We start from the raw sequence: 24,596 nt of genomic DNA on the forward strand, positions 1-24,596 counted from the left end.
GGAAAAAACACAAACCCAAAAACCCACAAGTCCCATGTTTTAAAAAGTCAGCATTAATGTTTTACCTTTATTCATTTTTTTTTGGGAGTGATTTTGGATGTTTTCAATAGAGTTGTACGAGTTTTGGCATTTGCTTTTGCACATAAATGACAGGCGGGGGAGAGGTGATTGTACTTCGCTGGCAAACTAAAATCCATAGTTTACATGCTCTTTTTTTAAAAGAGTTTCTTTTTTATTACAAAAATAGATTAAATGGAGTTTCAAAGAACATGTGGTGAGACTTGATTGAGCCATAACCAAGCTCACACTTTTCGCTATAGCAGACATCTTAAAAGAGACGAGTGAGACTCCACATTTTAAGGCATATGGGCACCAATTTAAACGGTATCGGATTGATTTTTCAGTCCTTGATGTAACACAGACCGCTGGCTAAGGTTCTGCAAAGAACAAGAAAGAAAAAAAAAAAAAAAAAAAAAAAAAAAATCACACTACTCCAAGTGCACTGTAAGTAAAAATGAGCCAAAATCTGACTGGAATAAGACTCAGTGGGTTCCCGGTTCAGGCGATTTTAGGCACTGTTTGAAATAATGTTTGAAAGGAGCAGGGGCGGATGCTAGCGTGACTTGAGGCACCGTCTCATTCAGTGAATGAATCATAGCCCAGCACCCTTTTGATGGTGGATCAATTTAAGAGAGAAAAATAAATAGGATGAAAGCTTGAATCTTTGGGATATTAGACGAAGATTAAGATGAGTACCACGTTTGCCTCGGTGAACAAAGAAGACGTTGATGGTGGAGAGCTATGTAGACTATATACATGAGCTTTACTATAAGCTGCAGTACAGACAACAAAAGGCCTAGGCGCACAAGCATGCACATATACCATCAACGCACACACACGCGCACACTAACACACATGCGCAAAGAGATGTAGTGTTTGATGTCTCGTGTTGCTGGAGTTGAGCTGAGCGGGCCTGATATTGGAATAGAGTATAAACAAAATGGCCACGCGTACATCAAAGGAGAGAATGAAAAACAGGACAAAGAAACAATTCAAGTTCTTTGACGCCGAGTCAGTGTACAAATATAACAATATAAAGTACCTGCATATGTGATACATGACATATAGGTCAGCTATAAAAAAAAAAAAAAAAAAGGCCCCCTGAAAAAGAGTGCTCTCTCACTAGAAACAGAGCAAATGGCCACGTGGAGAGCTGAGAGAACTGTCTGCCGTAAGGGGGAGCTTATCTTCCCAGGCCGTTCAGAAAATGCACCAGCAGTTTTTTTCTTTTTTGGCTTATTTCAGTGTCTGGAATTTGTAGAGAAACCCAGAGAAAACAAGGCAAGAGAGTAAGCAGCCATGACCACTTGTCCCTTCTGTTCGTTTCCCCATCCTTCCCTTTCCCTGTCCTTGCATTGGGTTTAGGTTTGAGTCGTGTCCCTCTGAGGTTTCAAAGCACGGCCGCTCAGCTCAGGGCCTTGTGTCGACCTCCGCAGCAGCCGCATGCAAGCCCTACCTGGTGGCAAGCGTGGAGAGGTGGGTAGAGGCAGAGGCAGGGCGCCACCAAAGACAAACCAAACAGGGCTAACCAGCGCGTGCCCAGACAGCCTCCCCCGCTACCCTCGCCCCCGTCACAGGAGCAGGCGTCTGAGTAGTCCCCCTCTGGGTCAGACATGCAGTGGTAGAGCATGGTGTCTGCCAGCCACATGCAGCTGACCCGTCGGATGCACATGCGCACCGGGTCTGGAGCATCCTGGCACCTACCTCTCCGGTTGCTGGAGAGGTAAAAAGCCTCACCGCAGTGCTCACACTGAGCACGCTCCATTCTGTCATCCTTCTGCCCCTTCCCACCATTGGTGGATGAAGAGGAGCTCGGGAGTAGGGAGCGAGGCTGACTGGACACCACAGACGGGAACTGCTGGCGATACGAGACGTTTTGGCCCTTACTGTTTAAGGGTCCAAGGGAGGGATCAGAGTCTGAGGGCGACAGGGCCGGTGCCAGCGGGTACGTGTAGTCGTGCTTCTGCGCCTCTGTCTTGTCAAAGTGGACATTGGGCTCAGGGTCGTCCATGTTGATGAATTTGTCACGCACTGTTGTGTGGCGGTAGTCCTCGTAGCCGGTGAGCCAGGAGCGATCTGAGTGGCGTCCACGATGACGCTCGGCGGGCCGCTCCCAGCTGCGCTCCCGAGGGTTGATGCGGACGATTTCCTCGTCCTCGAAGGTGACATGGCGGGGAATCCGAGACAATGGCTAAACAACAGAGAGAGTATATAACATAAACAACACTGGCAGTAATGCACTCATAAAATATATGTATAAAATATGTATGGATACAGCTTAGCCGTGTTTGTCTCACCTGGTCCAAGTAGTAGTGGTCTGAGAGCCGATAGGGATCGTGGCAAAATCCCAGCGGGCACTTGTGTCTCTGGGGAAGGGGCGAGGACTCGAGCGGCTGCAGAGAGGTCTCCAGTTTCTGGGAGGAGTTGGATGAGCTGTCTGTGGTATTCTGAGGTGACAAACAAACACAGGATGCAGGCTGAAAAGCTGATTTCTGATTGCACACGTCAAACAAATAGTGAGAGAGGACACCCTGATTGGACAAACAAAAACAGGAAGCCTCCATGCAGCACTGACTGGAAAAACAGGAAGTGTGAGCTCTGTTTTCCAATCCACTTTTGGACTGCTATATGCGAGTTAAGCTTTTACTAACAACACCTGCCACAAAGAATCACTTACGAAAACATTGCAGGAACCATCACACCTAAAATCACAATTAAATTAACCACTTTGATTTAATTTATTTTTTTAACATATTTTCACAGCAAAAACTCTTATCTGACTCAGTATGAATATATTGTCTTGTATATTCATATGAACTGGGTATTTGACAATAAAAGTAAAAGGGAATCAATTAAATTAACATTTTTTTTAAAATGACTGAAAACAAGAAACCTAAGCATTCATGAAGATCAAGTGACTGATACAAAATATTCCTAAATCCAAAAAAGTGGAAACAGAAGCATCCTTTAAAATGTTTTTTTAAAGTCTGCAGAAAAACTGTACACACACCATATCCACAGGCTCACCTTTTAAGCCTCTACACATCATCTCCTTCTCCCCAGTCAACCTGTCCTCCTTTCCTCAATCGCACTTTCTCCACATTCCACCTTTCCTTCTCCCTTTTCCACCTCTCCACGCATGTGTGTGCACATGTGAACAGTATCCCGTCTCCTTTCCGCTAAAGTCTATCAGGGCTCCAGTCCAACTCAAACACTGGCCAGACACAAGACAGTCAGACCGCTGCCGATTTCAGACATGCACAATGGGGGTCAGCCTCTGTTAGCCACCAGCTGATAGGCAAGGACTCCTTTTGTCTAATCATATCAGCATTGTAATATGAGTGCATGTATTGTAGATGTGTTTAGCCGCGGGGCAAAGGGTGCAGGTGTTTCTGTTTGAGAAGCTGTGCTTGAAATGTATCCTCTGCATTTTGTCTTGCTTTGGGGAAGACTGGTCACAAGAAGTCAATGGCAAGAACGATTTTTTGCATGTCTTACTTTTTCTTGACCATCTTCTCTTAGCTATCTGCAACAGCTGTGAGATTTCCAACATGTTTTCCCAGAAATGTTATTTCACAAATTAGATTCGATTTTTTTTTTTTTTAATTCAAACTATCCAACTTCTCTTCAACTATTACTGGACAGATATACAAAAAGCTAGATCTGCCTTAGAGAGGGGTGGCTGTAGATGCAAGGAATTTTCTATTAATGGCAACTACTTTTGTCATTTTGGAGATATAATAAAGTGTCCTTGAGCAAAGCAATGAACCCAGAATTGCTACCGTTGGAGGCGACATTATGTGTATAGGCAATGGTCATGCCTTTGAGCTTACATGCTTACACTAACATGCCAACATGCTAATGATAATATTTCTAACATGTAAAACTCTATGCTTACCACTCCAGCTGTTAGCATGCTGTCCTTACATAATACAGCTAATTGTGCAATTCAATATATTAAAATTTCTGAATTGCTTACAAACAAATCACAGAAAACAAACACAAAAAGAAACCACACGAACAAACGCCAATCAAGGCATGATTGGTGAATGAACTTCTAGAAGGCAAGATAAAGAGAAGTTCACACCTCATTCAATAACAGAAGTTATGCATTTAATCATCATTAACACTGAATATCAGAGAAATCTCTGAATGAAAGAAACAAGGTCAAGACCAAAAATAATCGGCTGTGATCTTTGAGTCTAAAGTGGAAATCACTTCACAGGCTCAGGAACACTTCAGGTAACATCAGGGAGGTGATTTAAAACCGTCCTGTGCAAAGACATTTTGCACATACTGGGATTTTGGAGGATGCAGAGTAGGAGTAGCTCATTTGGACACCATATCCTCCGGGCTAAGAGGGGGCAGCCTGTTCAGCTTGTTATCAGATCTCAGGACCTGTGATATTGTGACATTATAAAACTGAGCAACTGAAATTCTGTGGTGACCAAGAATGTGAAAACATTATGCTTTCAAAACTACAGCAAGTAATCCGGGAAAGATGTCTCATCCTGTACTTTGGGAAATATCTTAATGGATTTCTGTACCAACACCTGATAGTTTGTTTTTAAATGAAATGCGAAGTTTTAAGGATTTGCAAATTCCACTTTTATTTGGAAGCTACTGACATCATTTAGAATTTCTAAAACTATTCCTAAACTATTCTCCCCCCCCCCCCCCCACCACCAAAAAAATATAAATATTTGGCACTCCAATAAGCCTAAATCCAATGCTGCAAACTATTCTGCAGAACTATATGACCCAGATCTGATATTTGTGTGTGTGTGTGTGTGTGTGTGTGTGTGTGTGTGTGTGTGTGTGTGTGTGTGTGTGTGTGTGTGTGTGTGTCTGTCTTGCTGAAGCTATCCCCATTATATCGTACTCCCCACATGGATACTGCCATGCTGAGAATTTCCCCTTAGCTTTCTTACAAAGCCCTCAGAGCAGCCTGCCAAAAATAACATAACATGCTGCCTCAGCTTTGGGCTCCGCCCCCTGGCGAAGCCATTATTGGGGGAGGAGTTGGTATGGTTGAAACCAGTCTGACTCTGGCCTCCATGGCTGCATCTAATTCAAAACACAGACCAGACTTTCAGCTGCAAGCTCAGACTGCACAAGAGGACAGGGAGACAAAGGGAGGAGTTGAGGGGGAGAGTTTGTATTTCTGGACATCCTCTCTCTCTATATATTCTGGTCCAAGGCTGGACAGAGGGCATTTCAAGTTATTTTCTGACACAAAACATGCCCCGACTCAAAGCTCGGGAGGATTCATCCTTCAACAGGCCTGTCTCGCTCTCCTGGGATGAGCCCAGAATTGCATCTATAGCTTTCACTCCCCCTGTTGTGAATGAGCCAAAATAGAGACAGAGAGGGGAGATGTGCTGAAGGGAGGGACAGAGGAAGGGTTAGGTTAAGTTTAGGTTTGGCGAACGAGGAATCATTTAGGGAAGTATGTCCATCCTATCCCCCAAGCCCATCCAACCATCCTCCCCCATCCCTCCAAAGGCTGTAAATTTGCTCCAGCATTTCCCTCTGTCTACGACCGCCTGCCTCACTAACTGCCACCGCCGCCGCTGCTAACTTTAGGAAAGGTCATTAGCACAGAAGAACACAAGCAGCACTAAACCCCTCATGTTCCACCTGTGATTTTACAGTCATGACACTTTGCAACGTTTCATTAGAAGAGGAGTAACTTTTTGACATGTTCTATAAGGCTGTTGTTGTTATATTCATGTTTAGGGGTTTTATATTCCAATATGCTATGCAGCAGTCGTCAGGTAGAAAAATACAGAGATGTTGAGAGAGAAACCCTAAAAATGGGCAGGGAAGACACAAATCGAGGCAGTAATTGTTTCCCCCTGGTTTCATTCATGAGTCCAGTTGGATCCTGACAATACTCGAGTGTCTTTCTGAATGTCTGTGGGGAAATATTCCCCGTAACTTTTATTTTTTTAATATCTGGCACAAGCATAAGATTCAGAATCAGACCCAACATGTAGCCTATTTTTGTTTTTAATTCCACTATGTTTTTTAGATCACAAATACAGACTGTGTCCTAGTATTTCCTCTTATGCAGTCGCATGCTATGTGTAGGTCTGCTGGCTGTTTGCTGTAATCTTGTGGCATTTTTCAGCACAAGTTTTAAAAGCAGACGTGAGGCAATGCATAATATTTCCTCAGGCAGGCTTTGTTGGTTGCTAGCACGACTCATGCACCAAACAGGGTGAGCCTTGTGCTAAAAAATAGTTTATATTAGGCCACAAGGGAAATGGAAAAATCGAGGCTATCACACTGTTTTGTTTTATAAGTCAGTGGGGATTTAACTGAAATGGATGTGGGCTTTCTGGGTCTTCATTTGTGGAGAAAAAAAGGTCAATTTTATGGAACAATACCCATGAATTGCCGTGGATTTGTTGCACTTTTAGCCTCTCTGTTAGCGAAAACCTGCTGCTCCATTTCAGGGGATTGCTCCGCCCTCCGACAGTGCTGTAGTCCCCCCACTCCTCAAGTGTTTGTATGCATCTCTGTGGTGGCTGTGTGCTCCCAGCACAGCACCTATTAGTCTTGGCCCGTACAGACAGCTCGAGTCAAAGATGAACCACGAGGCACTTCCTCTCGTAAATCACCGGCCCTGCGCTAAGCTGGGAAACAGCTGCTAACTGCTAGTTTGGTAGTGTTTCTCTGTTTCAAATGGGAGAGGGATGGCGCGGGTGGGGGAGGGGGGTGGGGTCACCAGGAGAGTGGGAGCTTTTGGGACACAGGAAGTGACCTTGTGACCCTGCCTGCTGGCCCTTGTGTCAGATTACGGGAGGGTGTGTGTGTGTGTATGTGTGCATACATTTCCTGTACTGTGGCAGGTATAGATGACCGGCAGCGAATACTCGGTGAACTCCTGAGCAGACCTAATTTTTGAACGATGGATGAAATAAATTTGATCAGTGTGTGCTCCAGACCAGATCCTAATTTTGCTGCCTCCTTCTCCAGTTATGAAGAGTGGAACTTCTAAGATAGGACTAGTGCAGTCAAGGTAACACACATGGAGGTCTACACCTAAAAAGCCATTCAGACTAACATCCGACCTGCATTAAAACAAGGCTTGTAGCGGTGCTGGAAAAGGCGTGTTGTTTAAAGTACTGGATAGACATGAAATGTGATCCAGGAAGTCCAGTTTCAGCGTTTTAACCCCTAATGAACGGCACAGCACTGTGCAACAGCTTATAATGTTCACAACAGCGTTTTATAACTCTAGAAAGTTATCACAGCAGCAATTATTTTCTGTTTTGTTGCACTGATAGTTAGGTAAACACAGTGTGTACAAAGTAATCCAGGAATGTGTTCCTTTCCAGATGACATTGTGAGAAATGATGCTGTGTTGACAAAAACCTGGCTCAGCTTTTGCCTTTGAGTAATACCACACAGACCACTGAGGCACACTACTTCTGTTTACCTCATGATGGTAGTGAGAGATTAATTTTCAGAGCAGTGAAGTTCTCACACACAACATTAAAAAGGTTTTGCAGTGGTTTGATGTCTGAAAAGCTCCAACTCTGTCTAATCTGTAGTACAGAGCAGCTGGCTGAGTCTACGGCCAGTTGTTTTTATTTAGAGCCTTTTACTGCATGATTTCTATCACTGCCAGGGTGTTGGTTTAGTTTGTTTGTGTTAGCAGGATGACTCAAACGGATACGAGATTTGCATGAACATTTTACCAGAGATCGGGCCTTAAGCATTTGATTTGGATCTTTCCATTCAGAGTTGATGTGTACTTTGCCAGCAGAGAGCCTACAGAGCACATGGATGACGCCGTGAACTGGGATGAATAATTTTGATGATCTTTTGGATCTAGCAGTTCAATTGTAGTGGTGACTAGAGCCACTAGGTGTTGGCTTCTTCTTTTCTGTGGTGGAGACTAAAGCTGAGAGTTGTATACAGACATCACAGAGACTTTTATTATGTATGACCAGCGATTATGGTGCTGTGAAGACCTGACATTGTATAGATGATATTATCCGTGTGATCCTGAAGCCCATTTTAGGTAAGCTAGCCGTATTTTGTTGCAAAATCTTTACGCACACAACCACACATTCAATCTACTGTGTCCACAACAAACTGAAACTTAGTAATGCCGCCTGCTGTGAGTCAAAAGTTGTGACCATCATAGTTATTAATGCAAAATAAAGTGCTTACAGTAAAGACGTCATCGTCACCCAGCTCCCCCTCATTCTGGAGTGCCGTAGAGGAGGTCGTGGAGCCTACAGACAGGAGAAGGGAATAAACTTTATTTCAGGTTGTTTAATTTTTACATACAACAAAGAATCTTTTGACGTCCTTTGATAACGTCATGGCAATCAAATAGCTCCTGACTTCCTCATCCTGTCCCTTACCAAAATTTTTTAACTTGACAAAAAACAAACTTTACTTTCTGGTACACGTTCCTCCACATACTTAACCTTCATTCATGTCCTTGCCAAGACTAACTGGTTATACCGGTGGATTGTGTTATGCTTTAAAACTTCAAACCTTGAACCAGCTAGTGAGTGTCTTATTCATTAAGTAGTGTGGTTTCCTTTTCTTTATGTAGTCGGAAAGACGCAAACAATGGTTTAGTCATAACTAGAACGTGGAATTCCTGGAGAAATAGTAGCAAGCTGCTGCAGCTTTTAAAGTTCAGGAGGAGCATGGGATTGAAACAAGAAGTCTGCCTTTAGTGGACTATGGTGGGCACACATACAGCTGTGGTCAGAAGGCTACATACACCAATTATGTACATAAATGTGACGGTAATTTTCGGCTTTGATGATTTCTTTGAACTGTCCTTTTTCCAATGATTAGCATACATCTTTAATGACTTTAAAGCAGATATGATAAGTGTATCTAAACTTCTGACCACAGCTGTAGACTGTATATAAAAGATGGACTTAGCCACCCATCACCCATGACCTAGTAAGGTTTGTTGTAAAGACTTGAGACGAGCATTTGCTGTCTTACGTTTCTGAAACCAGACCTCGAGAAAACAAAGCAGTGAAGTCTACAAAGACCGTATGCCCACTAAGCATATCTTGCTTTATCTTTCCCAGATAAGTACCATCATCTATAAAACAAATGTCCTGTTTTATACAGTAAGACTTGAAACTAACAAATGAGCCCATTAACCCAACAGGAGACTGTTTACTGACGTCGATTGACAATAAAGCTTTTCAGCTTCGGTTTGGGTGTGTTTAATTAGAGACTGGGCATATTTTAGCTCTGGAAGCTTTATAGGTGCTAGGACAGGTCTCTCTCTGTCTTGTCAAAACATTTGAATAGTTATATTGCAGCACAGTTTACCTTCAGCCAGGTCATCAATTGCCTTTCGAACTCCCCTGTCGAAAGCTCTGGCATCAGCTGGACTCTGGAAGGATAGGCCGCACCTTCTGTCTTCCACCTTCCAATGGTGAAACGTGGGCGTCGCTATGGTGTACACTAGATCCTTCCTCAGCGGGCAATCCAGGATCACCTGTTGATACGACACGCACCAACCATTTACAACATGGATCCATTTCTGATCTTTAACAGACACGTTGTTGCTCACATTCATGTATGCGTGTGTGTATTTTACCTGGTTGTCCCGCATTCGTTCACCACGGATGAAGAACTGGGAGCTGGTGGAGCCCAACACAGGTGCCAACTCTGTCGGCAGCAGGCGGCACACCCCTACCCTGCTCAGAGCTCCCCCGTCCTGATTCAGCCACCCACCGCTCGAGTCGTCCCGCGTCATCACCACCGCTTTTACACGTACGATGTAGCTGTCACTGCACAGAAAGGAAGAGAGAAGATATTAGCACAAAGATGACTGCAACGTAAATGTGTTTATATTATACCAGACAGTAGAGTGGTGATTCCAATAGATGATAAGCTCAGGATCTAATCATTTTTAACCCTTGTATTATGCTCATTAAACTTAAAACATGCTTTAAAATAAAAGCATCATCCATTATGTGAGTAGTGTGATTTTGGAGAATGTTGAGGCAGAAAAAAAATTCTCCGCAGCTATAAAGTTACACAACTTAATGCTTTAGGTTACTGGGAAACCCCCTCAAAACCTTCACTGCTGTTTATAGACTTTTTGTAGCTGCAGTCATAGAGGAACCTTAATCATATCAAAGCCGAAGCCGGCAAACTATTCTGTATTTAACAATACAAGCCTAAAATTAGTTTGTCCACAGTCAAACTGAGCTAAGCAAATTAGTGTGTACGCTAATATACTGTGAAGCGTAACTGTTTCTAAAATAGCATCAGTAAAATTTATAGCCGTATCTATCTAATCTCTTCATCAGATTCTGGTTTTGCTGCAGTGCAGTCCAGTTTGCTTGAAATGTGGCAACATGTCGAATGACAACCATTTCCTTCCACAGGAAAACCAAAGAAATGTATGAATACAAGATAACGCAAGGTCAAAGCAAAATTCACATGATTGCAAACCGAAAAATAACAGTAATATTTTCCACGCGACACAATAACTCTTTGGATAAGAAAATAACATCTTATCCCATCTTGTGAAAATTGACAATGCTTTTCTTAATGTGCATTAAGAGTTTATTCTAGAGCAGGAATCACACCCTGGCAGACTGTTTGAGGGCGTTGCAAGTCACGACTTTGCCTGGTCCTCGCTGTGCTCAAGTAGGAGGTGTTGTACCAGGACAAGTCAGTTGAATGCACACACACAAACAACCCCAAAGTTTAATGTAAATTTAATATGGTGCTATGTTGTTTTAAAACTTGTTTAAAAGTTAAACTGCTGCCATTTTAACATAAAACAGTCCACGTATTTAATAAAATGCTGTTTCAGCCCATCATCTCCTCACTAACCTCATCATATAGCTCATCACTTCTGCTCCATATTTTCCTGGAGTAACCCTCTGATTATTAGTGAAAACATCCCTTATCTTGTCGCTTTAGTGGTTGTAAACAATAAGAACTTCCCTATTTTCATATTACATGTCATATCACTTTATTTCTCTACCATCACTATAAATTAAAATAAAATTGCCTACAACAGTGGGGAGATTTGAGTGGATGTGAAGTTTTTGCAAGTCATCAAACAACAGAAAATTTAGGTTCATTATTTGATGTTCATTCACAAATTGCCTTTCCTCTTCCGTGAAGGTTAGATCCACTCATAAAATGTACATATTCCTCTTTTGTTTTTGAGAAATACTTCTGGACACATGTGAATACAAAGAAAATGATGCAAAGTGCTGTGAAAAGCATGCTAAAGCAACAGGTGGTAATAGAACCCTAACCCTGTAGAAATGTTGTGTATTTAGAAGCCTACAAACAGTAATGCAGCCCACAGTCTGACCTGAAAAAAGGGAATGAACGTGCACATTTCTGACGTTGGAGACATCTGGAAAGTCTTAACTCTGGAAGGAATTTTTCAAACGTTCAGTTTTCAGTGACTTAAAATGCATAGAAGTAAGACTAAAATACTTAGAAAAAAACAGTATGTTTTCTAAAATACCCATGTACATGTGGCAGGGCGTTAGTATGACTGTAAACTGAATTCCTTTTTTAACAAAGGGAAATTTTAGAAATAGTGTATACTTAAAAATTGCTCTCAACTGCCTGACTGATAAATCCACTAGGCACATATATTGTGTGCTCACTTAAAATACAGGACTTTTTTTTTAAATCGTACTGTTGGCGAGTTTTTGCAGACACGTCAGCATCTTGCATGCAAACTGCAGCAATTAGTGGTAATAAAATAAGTCTTGAAATCGCATTTTCTGCAATTTTTTTTTTAAATTCTTGTTAATAAACGGGAATAAAAAAAAAAACAATTTACTAATTACTCGTACAAAATGGCTGCAGCCTAGTTAGAAGTCCCACGTTATCCATGTTATGTCTTTTTGTTCTTTGTGCCTAAATCGGAAATGGAGTCGTCTGCACCATTTAGATGAGACAACATTGGATTGGAGCCACAAGTTATACAAGCTGACAGATAATACAGTTTATTCTATAAGAAGTACAAAGCAGATGACAAAAACTGAAACCGGAGACAATACACCGGAGGCTGATAGTAAAATACATGGTATTCTTATGTGTAAGCATGACAGTCACCACTATACGTGTACACAATGGACATGGTTGCAATCCACATGCATGTACCCATGTATGAACTATTGATGCTGTGCTGCGTGTGCGTTCATGTGTGTTTGTGTACGCGTGTGGGGGAGAAGCATGAAGAGATAACGACAAACATAAAAAGAGAGTGATGAAGTGAGGGAGGGAGGATGAGTGGGAGTGAATGAGAAAAGCGTTGTTATATAATTAGCTAACAGTACTAAGGACTCAATGCACACACACACACCTACACACACAGGTGGCAAAACTGGTTCACCAGCTCCCACCCACACACATTCATAAAATTGAGTGAATGACAGACTGACTAGGTGACAGCAGTCAAACTGCACAAACAGAAAGGCAACCAGAGATTCACCCACAACTCCTGAGCTTTTGTTTCCATTCAGAAATTTAAAGTTACTTGAATTAGAAACTCAAAGACACTACCCAAAATCTACTTGGCAAGAAATATTACTCAGTGTGAAGCATTAAAGATTTAGTGTTGTTATTGGCCGTGTGATGGACTGGCGATCTGTCCAGTATGTATGGCCTCTTTCTGTCAGCTGGGATATGATCCAGCCCCACTGCAATACTAATTAGGTATGTGGTTAGAAAGTAGACAGATGCACATGTGTTGTTTCTGGCTATAGCAATACACTCTGTAGGCAGATATTATTCATCTGCTATGTCAAGCCACAACAGGCGTAGGTAAAAATTATTATATGAGCTCTACTTTACCGTGTGGAAAAATTAAGTAGCAACAAAGGAAATAAAAATGAAATCTAAAAATAGAAATGGTGGTGTACTAATTTAAGAAAAGAAGCTTACTATTAATCATGGACAAAAAACAAGACAAGATTAATTTCAAAAGGTCAGACAGGCGGTAATATAGTTTTACATCTATATGGTTGACGATACAATACAGTTAACAAGCAGATTATGGTATGTTTGTAGTGTCAAATGTGTCTGCAAAAGGGAAACAACTAAGGATACAGAGCAGAACCACCTGACAACCACTGCTCATAAGACAAAAATATATATGTATGTATTTTCTTCCAATTAAATTGCTTTTCAATTGCTTATCTGTTTTAAACATTTATCTATAATTATCTGAGTACAAAGTATCTACTGCTTACCCATTATTTTTAGTTAATATTTCTAACCTATTCAGGTGCACTCAATCTTATAATTACATCATAATATCTGTTTTTTTCACCACCGGCACTTGAGGTCATTTTTACCCATTTAACCACTGGCTACTACAGAAGTAACCCTGGAGCATTTGCACCCCTGTTTAGGAACGACTAAGCTATTTCGGTTCATTGACATAATTTCTGCTCTTAAACTGAAAAATGTTTTTAAAAAAAATCCACGCTCTGCTTTTATATGAAAGTACCACAGTGGTTCAACATGACTCAAACACATGTATGACATATTTCCATACAGAACCACACATCCAGGCCACCCACATACAGAAATAACACTAAATTCTGTGCTATATAAGCACATGTGCTTTAAGACACACGATACCAGCTATCAGCTCTCTGAGATGAACTTGTCACATTTTGGGCTGTCTTGTGACCCATGTTTAGAGCCCCGTCTGCCGACAGGCCCTATAATCTGTGGCGGGGACACACAGACAACCACAACCAGCAGCTACACACTAATTTAATACACTTGGAATGGTCACACATTCTTACAGACACATACATTTGGGAACTGTGAATCTAATTCTGTCCACACGAATGTTGCAAGAGGTACTGATGCTGAAAAAGGACTGCAACGCCCATTTTGAGAAAAGGTACAGTACCGTGCAAAAGTCTTGTGCCATCCTTCATTTCTTTAGGAGCCTGAGGTCCATGTATTTTTTTAAAGTGGTCTTAAGCAATAGTTCCCCAGGCTTCCTGAAAGTCAAAGGCTTTCTTTGGACATTCACTACTTTTTCTCTTATTTTCACTGCAGTACTCATACCTGACCATTTTCAAAGGAATATTCTTTTGTTAATCATTCAAGCACCTAACTCTAGGAATGAATGTTGAATAATTTAGTTTCTACACATATAGAAAGCTTAGCAAGGCACCAAGTTTTAAAATGTACATTTAAGCTTTTTGTTACTAGCAGCCTGCACAAAAATACATTATTTGCTCCTGTTTTTTTTGTTAGCTGAATCTATGAAAATTGCCCAGTATAACACAGTTTGACAGGCATAAAGTAATACTTTTGCACCAACAATGTGCTGCAGAAAAACCTTTTGGATGACATATCTGGACATGGTGCGTCGTGTGTCCCTAAAAAACAAATTTGAACTTTTTTTGTTCAAATTACCAGGAGAGTGGAATAACAGCGAGTGTCTACAGACATCTGTAAAATACGGCTGAGGCTGTGACTCTTGAGAACTTTGTACAGTACTATAGTTTGTAGACTATTTATAATCACCAATTAAAGAGGAATTCACATACGGTACACAGCATCTCTAACTGTACATGGACCATTCTAAAATATGATTGTCTAATATTTGGTGGGTTTGTGATCTCAAGCTTTAAGTTGAGACTGCAAACACTTTTCAAAGTCTCTTTGGGCGGGATAAGGGTACAGTTTGTTGCATCAGAAAATGACTTGGTTAAGAAGAAAGGCTTGCTGAGCTTACCTACCTGCTGATAAGGAAATCATGCATCACATCCATTTCTAATTTAATATGAGACTTCAGGTCAAAGGTTCAAGGTGTGTCTGGCTTCCATTTCTTAAGAAAAACAGTACTGCAGTTGCCAGCCAATTGCTTTTGTTTGCTTTGCAGTACAGCCTGACAATACCTCACAGCACCAGATTCAGCAGCTTGGCATGCAATCATACCAACAAGTTCATTGAGCTCATGGTAGCCATTACCTTAATAGAAATAAAAAAAAAATCTAGGCTGGAGCACAGTTCTGTTTCAAAAAAGCTGGGATGTTGTGTAAAATATAAATAAAACATTTAATGTAATATAATCAAATTGTTAAAAGTGAAGATTTTTAGATAGTTTTTAGTAAAATGTGAGAGATTTATATAATCTGAAGAGAAACAAGATTGTGTTTCCCAATTCTTTACCAAAATGTTACATCACCTCTTCATTTACGAACACTTAACTAACATTCTCGCCTGTTAAAAGCTCAAGAGTTTTGGGTCTTTGTCATTTTTTAAGTGTATAATAAAATCCACTAAATGTTTTAAATGGCTTATAAATTTGGAGTCCAGACAGGCCAGTACTTTGCACTCTATCTATGGAGCCATGCTGTTGTTAGATGTGCAGAATGTAGTTTGGCATTAATGGACTTCCTGGGCAAAGTCGACTTTCAGCATGAATGGTGCTCTCACGTGTGCTCATTACCAACGCAGTGCACCCTAATGCAAGCTCCACACCAATATCTTGGAATTTGTAATCTGTGCTGATAACATGCAGCATGGTCTCTCACCTCTTTACCCTGGAGGTAAAGAGTTTACGCCTAATATTTTCATAAAGAAATTAACACTTAACATTTTGACTGTACCAGACCACAGGACAGTTTTGGCCTCACCCAAGCTGCTATCAGAAGGCACAACTACTTGCATATTTTTCTGCTTCAAAAGGGACTCCCTACTGGTGTTAGTAGAATTTATTATTGTACATTATTAACTGTAAATTCTGTACTTGTTAAATTTACATCAGCTCATCTTTTTCCACTTGAAGGCAAGTGAAGCAAGCTGTAAACACAAAACTGACTCGTTCAGATTCACTTTCAGTTTAGCTACGTTTTTGGTCTCCACCTTCTGTGATGACAACTAAAACAAGTGTCAAGTTGCTACTGGAAACCAAAGCAATCAGCTGGCATAAGGCTCCGTAACAGTTAGTAGTGTAAATATAAAGATATGAAAATGCAAATGTCTCCCTATCCAATGGCACTGTGTACACGTGGTTCAGATATTACTGCCAAATCTTTAGAAACGATGTAAACAAACAAACAAACAGAAAACCAGAATCCTTACAGAAACATCTTTTCATTTAAATTAACACGCATTTGTTGCATTAGCTAGAACTCCATGTCCACTCTAAAAGTCTAAACAATTCAGTGTAACATGAACTTGTAAGAACAGTCTCTCCGGTTCAAGTGGTTCATTGCAGTAATCATTCTGTTCTTTTTATTTTTATGCCTGCTCCACACCTTATAAGAGAGTCATCCTAATAAGGAAATGTGATGTGGGTGGAGTACACACCTGTTGAGTGAAAACTATTTATTGCACTGTCATTGTTATTTGCCTTTATGTCTCAACTGTTTTAAATTCCCCATTTTGCTTACACTTGCTGTTGAACCACAAAAACACTGAATACACTCTTTTAGATTATACACTGTTAAAAGTGCTCCACAGATAGCCAAACCCCGACAATACTTGATGTCGTCTGTGTGTAACAATATTGCAATAAAACAGTGAAAGGGGGTCGGAAGTGCACTGGTTATCAGGCCTGGAATCCAACTCATCTTTGACAGATAAAAAAAAAGGCCAGTGAGGGCAGCCCAACCATGTGTGATAACAGTGGCTATACTTCCTCTGATAAGGAATAGCTGGCCGCGCCTCTGCCTGATCAACAGAACACATACACACACCCACGTCTCTATGTACATCTGAACACAACACACATGCTCCCTGTGTCAGGAAGTGACAAAAAGGTCCATCAGAATAAGGGTTGTTTTATTGTACTGAATGCTTACAGTGTTTCACACTTCCGCCTCAGTAACTGCTGTGAGTAAGGCCACATGTAGAGCAGAGCTGATTAAATATTTCTTAAATGTTTCGACTTGATGTTTTTTGTTTCACATCACTGTAACTTTGAAATTTGTGAGTTCCTTCACTCATGTTCAGACCAAACATGTGTGAATATGTGTTAGTTTACTTCAGAGTGACCAGAAATGAAGTTGTAAGAGTGGTTAGAGATCAGCATTAGAGATCAGTAAAATGTTATTAAGTCATATAGTTGTTCCTATATGTGCAAAAATGACTGAACTGAACAAAGGTGAACATTGTGTCATTTAGATGCATTATTTAAGCTAACCGTTCTGGTTCACAAGAACGTAGAGCTTAGGGCACAAGGGTTGTGGTGGCAACCCTGAACTCCCCTATCTTCAACTCACAAGCCTCACGTCCACTGTGCACTCTTTCACCAACAAAAATTCACGCAATGAAACAAAAAGACAAAAGTAGACCCTCTAAGTTCTAAGCAAAAAAAAAAAAAAAATCTAACCAGAAAACAGCAATGCCCCTCTGTCTGCTTTCTCTCATTTTGTGATAAGGTTGCAGGCTATCAGTGTAGCTAGTCTTCATGTGCATGATAATTTCTGTGCAAAGGTGCAAGCATGGACGTCATGTGTGTGGCAATTAGACCTGGAAATGCTGACATGAAGCTATAGCAAAAAAAAGTAATATGTGGAGCATGAGGTGGACTGTTAGATTGGCAGGGCGTCAGTGGTAATGTGAGCTTTGTACCAGACTGTTGTAGTGAGGACAGAGCACACCCACAGTCTTGAGATTTGAGTAATGACTGAAAGAGAAGGTTGGAAATACAAGTAGTCAACATGCTGGGCCTTACAGACGGGGTAAGGAGCTCAGAGCTAACCAGGATGTGTGACAAACAGCTTCTGTGGAGTGGTGTGTATTTCTGATCAAATGTGTGGGCAAAAATGTGTGCTGCTATCAAAGTCTTGGTAAGACAACTCCTCGTGTCTTACAAGGCAGCTTGCTACAATTGGTGAGTAGCGTGTACATTAATTAGAGGCACGCTATAAAGCACACTGCGTAAAAACAATATGAAAATAGATTTATGAATCTCAGTAGTATGGGGAATTATCTTACAATGTTGTTCTTTCCTGTTCTGGCTTTCATTCAGAGGGCAATAGAGTGGGGGTTGGGGGTTGGGTGAAGAGAGTTCATTCACAATTATTGACACCGGAGGCTCCTCGGGGGAAGTTTGATCAGCTTTCTGTCAATCAGCTGTTGTTATATGGAACGGTCACATGTTTGGGCAGCACAAGCTGCCAGTGTGAATGAGTGCGAATGGGTCAACTGACATCAGAGAGGTCAACAATATTCAGAGAAGTGTTAAAGGAAAACATCCCATTTCCAAATGACCAGTTAGAACATGAGCGCTGAGCTATTCAGTGTTTCCGGCATTGTGTTTGTACACCAAGAGAAAGCCATCGGTGCGAAGGTGACTCTGCAGCAGCACCTCCATCTAAACATGAACTTTACTGAAATAAAGCTGATTCTAAACCTCTTAAAGGCGACTAAACCAACTTAAGACTCTTTACCAGATATCCGCTTAGGTTCCGTTAAAACCTGACACTTTGGCCACCCGTTAAGTGATCGGTGAAAGGAGGGGGGGAAACTATTTTAATCGTCTTTACATCTGTAATCTACATCTGTGCCAACTTTGGTCTTTTAATCAGGTAGATGCTCACATCTAAACTGTCAGATGTCAATGGTTTATCTTGTGATTGGTCTACCCGTGTTGCTACTCCAGGGTATTAAAGAAACGGAAAGTTATTTGCATAATAAACAGCAGGACATCTGTTCTATTTAGGCTTCGTTTAAATATACTTATTTTTACCGCTACACATGAGCGGCTGAAATCTTTCAAGATGCTGTTTGGGATTAACCAACCTCAGCTTTTCTCTTTTCATGGGTGTGGGAATACTTTTCATTTTATCCTGAAACATCTGGTTTGAAACTATGTGAAATGAAAGTGAATCTCACAAAGTGTGGTGGAACTTATTTCACAATTAAAAACCAGTTTGCTCAGCTAAGGTTAGCAAAGGTGAATAAACAAGAGATTGTTTTGTACATGACGTGAATAATAGGATCTATTGTTCTGATTTTGAATTAAATGTTTTTATTTGATTGTAACTCTACTACTAGAGTAACACTTCAATACAATCCTTATTCAGTCAGAAAACTCATGTTTGAAATGGTTTATTGCAGCAGAATAACAAAGTCCGAACTTGGGCTCCAGGCTTCTCATTCCCTGCACACACACTGAAATTAGTGAGCGATGAGTAAACATCGCCCTGGATCCCACAGGTGGATGCTGGGGTGGTGGAGGGGTTGAAAAAGCAGGCAGAAATGCACCGACATGTCTGCAGGAGAAGTGGGAAATACTTCAACTCAAATAGACCACCACATTGGGGTAGTTGTGTTTGGTGCATGATGTAAGGAGAGAGAGGTGGGTTGCACTGCCTCATGCACACTCGAACTGCGTGCATGAGGCAGTACAGCTCAAGTTTCCTGTCTGAACTAGCTCCCAGGCTTCGCTTCATTTATCGTATACCGGGCTTTGGCACAGCCCCTCAGTCCATCTATTGAAACTACCTGTTTTAGCCAACTTTATTTTAACTGGGTGCTGCTCGCAAACAAAAGATTTCAAGAGTGAGTGGGTGGCGCTCGTGCTCACAGCCTCATATGACTAACTTGACATAATACGTAGCCAAGGGCAGAAAAAAACTGTCTGAAACCTAGAGTTTCACAATTACTTGTACATACGATGATCTCATTATTTGAAAAACTGAGTATGTTTAATTTGCATGGGCAACATTAAGGAAAAGTAGAGTAGGTTCCCTTTAAACTTGCAAAATAAAGTCTTAGGTCGTGTTATCAGCAAGTGTAAAAAAGTAATCAAAGTACACTCTCATTTTATCTAACACACTTGTATTATTTTAGCCATCATACAAGAAGAAAATATGGCACTGGTAGACGAAAAGCTAAATTATAAATGCCAACAGGTTTGAGATTAATAATCAGCCAGGATAACAGAAAACCCACAGTACAGTTTTATTTATCTACAAAATAACCGACTGCATGCATGCAAACTGCACTGTTTGTGTTGATTTAAGTAAATTATTAGGGTAATGAAATACCAAACCAAACTAAGCACGAACGTAAAGTGGTTATTGACGAAATGGGAGTTCACAGGGTTCACACACTGAGAAGAAGTGTTTTCAGTAACCAGCCCAATGGATTGTTCTACATGTGGTGTGACAAGCGAAAAACACAGAGTGGAGTGAATGAAAACTTGAGCTATTATAATCTTGGTCATCTAGTCAGCTGATGAGCAGAGATTAGTAAAAAAACAGACAAACAATCCGGCTCCATTGTTTAGTCTCTCGATATAAACAGCTCGGGCCATTATATAAAGGCTCCGGATAGCAACCAGTGATGAGCTGCCCTGTAAAACACAGGAAACACTGTGAAAAGGGATCTGTTCCACATGATGTGTGCATATGTGTGTGCGTGCAGAGGGAGTACAGACTGAAAGAAGAAATGCAAAAGGTCTGTAAAGGAAGTTATTATGTTAATTATGTGTATCCACATATGTGGACTTGATATTTACCCAGATATGAACCTAAATAAACTGCCGCTGTACTAACAATGATACTCAAAGTACTGCATCTGTCTTGCAGGTTGGTTAATACAAAGAGTATTTCTTATTTTAGGATATTATCGTGTTTCTGCTGTTCTAACATAGCATTAAAGAGAAGCTGCTAATCAAGCCCATCTGAGTTTCTTTCCCACCACTGAGTTGGTCGGTCTATGCATGCTTCCCAGACTGTTTTGTTATATTTATGTACTCTTGTTACAGTATATGAAAACACTGTATACATGAAAGACCAGTTAGCCATCTACAATGCAAGTTTGACAGTAGAATGCGTCCAAGCATGCTAAAATACCAACAGAAAAATTTCCAAATGAAACAAACAAACAAACAAAGCCTTGCTAGGCAATGCAAAGTGACTCCCAACACATGGAGGCAAAGTCTCCTGTTTGAGTTTTGCCCTCGCTGCAATAAATCCTGCAACACATTCGGAGAACTTTTTGATGTTTAGTGATCTTACTGGTAAATGACGGATACAGTGTGAAACAACCCTTGCAAGCATTCCTAAAGCGACATACATGAGCTTTTCCACTTAAAAGAGCAGAAAAAGTTCATATTAGGTGGCAGGTAGGGTGAATGGCACAAACACATTAAAGTTAAGTCTGAACTAGGAGCATTTTATGGTTGAAATTACAAAAAGATCCTACTTTGTGTAAAATATACCCTTTCACCGTGTTCATCATGTTAGAATTCATTGGCAACCTCTGAGGGTAAAAATTTGAAAGTCTGTTTCCAACACTAAAAAAAGAAAAGAAATAAAAAGTCTAAATTTTCAGTTATGTGTCTCAAAATTTCAACTTATTTTTTTACTTTTTTTTAGTGGCAGAAACAACTTTCCATGAATAATAACAATCATATAGCATCCTTAGAGAAACCCAAGGTCAATTTACACACAAAAGACAAAGGCCTCAATAAATACATTACATTTCAACTTCCATAAAAAACAAACAAACAGCCCAAATAAACATGCCAAAACAGCCCTGTAGTTCCCTGAAAGGCCACAGGGCAAACTAACTAAAAATGCGAGTCAATCGAGGTGTTAAAATGTTGAACTTTACACAGCAGGACTTTAAAGCTAGAGCTTTCTTAAAAAGCTTGCACTAACTACCTATCTGAGAGTGTTCTCGTTTATTGAATTACAAAACAAGAGACAAGGCCAGCTGAGGTAACATGTACAGCCAACAAAATAGGTTTCATAACAGTGTAAGCAGTATTTCTTTAACATAACGTGCACTTGTTACAAAAGTGCAGCTCCAACATGACTAATTACGGTTCATGCACTAATGAAACGTGCTAGTGGGGACACCTCTTATGGTTTATCTTAACCTTAGCTCTACTCTGTTTTTGGCGATGAGCTTTGCCCTAAAACTCCTGTCAGGTTAATTATACTCTGTTATGTCGAATGCTGCTAATGGAGAAAAGCATTATGTGCGAGGAACAGAACAATCCTGCTGGGGGAACGTGCAGGCCTGCTAACGCCTGGGTTGGTCAATTGATGAGTGCTTTTATTCAGGGATTATATTTCGATGCTACGTTGACCTTCTCTGAATGTCACTGGACATCTCCTGTCTAATACTGACTGTGCACATGCTGACCCTGCAGCAGCTCACATTAGATCAATACGTCCTCGGCTCGTGTTGTGACTCTCGGTGCAGGGGAGAGCTTCTACTTCTATAAAAGGTAATAAATGTCCCCAGAAGGACGGTGCAAAAGAGGGACATCCTCCAAAGAGGATAGTGACATTATAGTTTAAGGTATGCAGTCAACAAAAGATCCTCTCAAAAACTATGTGTGTGCGCTACTAAACACAATGCCTGCTGATAGTAGGCTGACACATGGGCATGTGACCATGTCCATAGCATGGATCAACAAAGACAAGCTAAAGACGCACAATAAAACTGAAGCTGTAAAAGAAGCAGTGACAATGCTGCACAACATGACATAAAAAGGTGTGTCTTACTTCCTGACACACCTGTAATCCCACAAAAGGTGTAATTTCTGATAAGAAAGCCACAACACGCAAAGTTGCAGATAACAACAGCCGATCACTTCCTTCCAGTAACTGGACAATAAAAACCTTTATGAGGCCACATAGCCGAGTGGTTCACATTAAAAAAAACAATACAAAAAAGGAGATTTTGTACCGTGCAGAATAAAGTTATTACTGCAACAAAAAGCCAATTAGAGAAAGATGTGGATTAAAAAAACCTTGGCCTGTTACTGGTGATTTTATTTGACTATATTCCTATTTAGATACAAACATATGGACTGCGATGGCAAATCTGCAGCTGTCAGACGTTTTGAGACAGTCTAATTCAGTCCAAAAGAAAAAATAAAATAAAACCAAAAGATAAATTAAAATCTGGCAGCCAAAGGTTCATACATTAAAACCACCTGATGTTTATTGTGAAATACTGTGGCTCTTTGAGTGTTCCCCTAACCGATCCTGAGCAGTTTTTTTGCCATGCGGTGGCGTCTATTTTCACTTTTGTAAAGTCTTTGCCACTAAAAAAAATCTACTGTTATTGCATTTAGAAGCTTATATAGGCCGGTTTTAATGACTGCAAGAACTTTAACTGATCTTTTTGCCCATTTTAGTGTAAAATAATGAATCATAAAAACATAAAAAGGCCTCTTTTGCCAATTGATGGTCAATCAGCCACGGTTCTTTTGAGTGCTTTTTCCCATCACACCATGAGAACGCTGTTTATCAGAAACACATGACTCAGAACAAGGCCATAAAGATACAGTTAGCACAGATGTTAATACAGGAAATGCAGAGTTTCAGAAGACAGGCAAGACAGCAAAGCGTGGTTTGATTTCTTGGTTGCATCTAACACCCCACCACCACCCCAAATGTGTGTCTGGCAACATATGACAAGCAGAGACAAAGGCTTGGTCGCAGTCCCTGCTTCTTTCAAACCCTGGGACCGGGAACAGACACACATAACGCTGGCTTCGTAGAGCAGAGTACGGCCGGCAGGCATGAATGGGGACGCGCTGAAGGTTAGAAGGCTTTTATGAATGAGCCGGCGTCACGCCACCGCAGCGCAAACATCCCCTCCGGTGCCCTTCGCCCTTCCACCCCCCTCAACAGATTTGCAAGGCAGGCATTCCCATCGAGCACAGCCCCGTGTAGACTGACAGAGACAGACGCTGACGATACAGCTAGGCTAACAGAGCTGTAAAAATGCAAACAGGAGCCAGTAAATTAAATAGTTTGGCAGGCCTGCTCGTATGTCTGTACATATGTTTTTTTTCCTGACAAGGCTGCAGGATTGAAAAAGGAACAGGCTATATAATCTATATTTGTTTTGGCGCTCTGCAGCCTACACAGTGTAAAGGTAGCACAATGCATATTAATCTGCTGTTAAGCAAATTCTAAGCGTTAACCGCTTGAGTACAGGCCCATCGGTTCGCACACGAACGTATCTGTGGGCCTAGGCAGTGAACAGCTTTGTAGAAGCTATAGTTCGCAGAAGAAAAAGCACGATCCCCGCGTGTGCATGTCAAACACAACTTCGCCAGTTTCCAGTTTAGGAAAAACGGACCAGTCTCTCTTCTTTCTTTTTCTTTTTTTAAGGCTGAGTCGACGTTTACGATCGCTATTTTTTATGAATGGAGCGTGGTAGGCTATGCAAATGAGGGCGATTGAGAAAGAGATGGCGGATGAGGCATATCGGATATCTCACATCCTGTGAGACTTCCCCTTCGGTTAGAGACAAACACACAGATGTGACTAAAAACAAAGCGAAAATGTCCTTGCAATCGCCGCTCAGTGTTTTTTTTTTTTTTTTTTTTTGCTTGTTTGTTTCTTCTGAGCTACGCACAAACAAAAGATTCGCGAGCTGGCCGCCGAGCGTGTATTTATAAAAGGTGTAACTTCTGGGCGTGCTGGAGTTTCTAAGTTACGCTGCAACAGGGGCCTGCTCTCTCGCTTCAGATCCTTTCAGAAAATGTTTCCGACCCACCCACGCTTATTCCCCTCCTCCTCCTCCCACTC

General features: G+C 41.0%; 1 protein-coding gene across 2 annotated transcripts in view; it reads right to left on the minus strand.

Moving 5' to 3' along the window:
* LOC146695197 (sprouty-related, EVH1 domain-containing protein 2-like) overlaps window positions 1-24,596 on the minus strand; it is a 36,548-nt gene that overhangs the window by 11,026 nt on the left and 926 nt on the right. Inside the window, exons 2-6 of one of the 2 annotated variants that reach the window (XM_085477136.1) lie at window positions 9,659-9,851; window positions 9,388-9,556; window positions 8,248-8,312; window positions 2,358-2,507; window positions 1,765-2,251 (exon numbers count right to left, since the gene is read on the minus strand). In XM_085477136.1, the coding sequence (XP_085333262.1) occupies window positions 1,765-2,251; window positions 2,358-2,507; window positions 8,248-8,312; window positions 9,388-9,556; window positions 9,659-9,851 (1,064 nt within the window). Of the gene's footprint in view, window positions 1-1,296; window positions 2,252-2,357; window positions 2,508-8,247; window positions 8,313-9,387; window positions 9,557-9,658; window positions 9,852-24,596 lie in introns of those variants that run through there. The other variant, XM_085477135.1, reaches the window with a different exon arrangement.

The sequence above is a fragment of the Copadichromis virginalis genome, linkage group LG13, assembly GCF_057382275.1.
Source record: "Copadichromis virginalis isolate Kocher_CV1m ecotype Utaka linkage group LG13, C_Virginalis_male_GT1.1, whole genome shotgun sequence".
Taxonomy (NCBI): Eukaryota; Metazoa; Chordata; class Actinopteri; order Cichliformes; family Cichlidae; genus Copadichromis; species Copadichromis virginalis.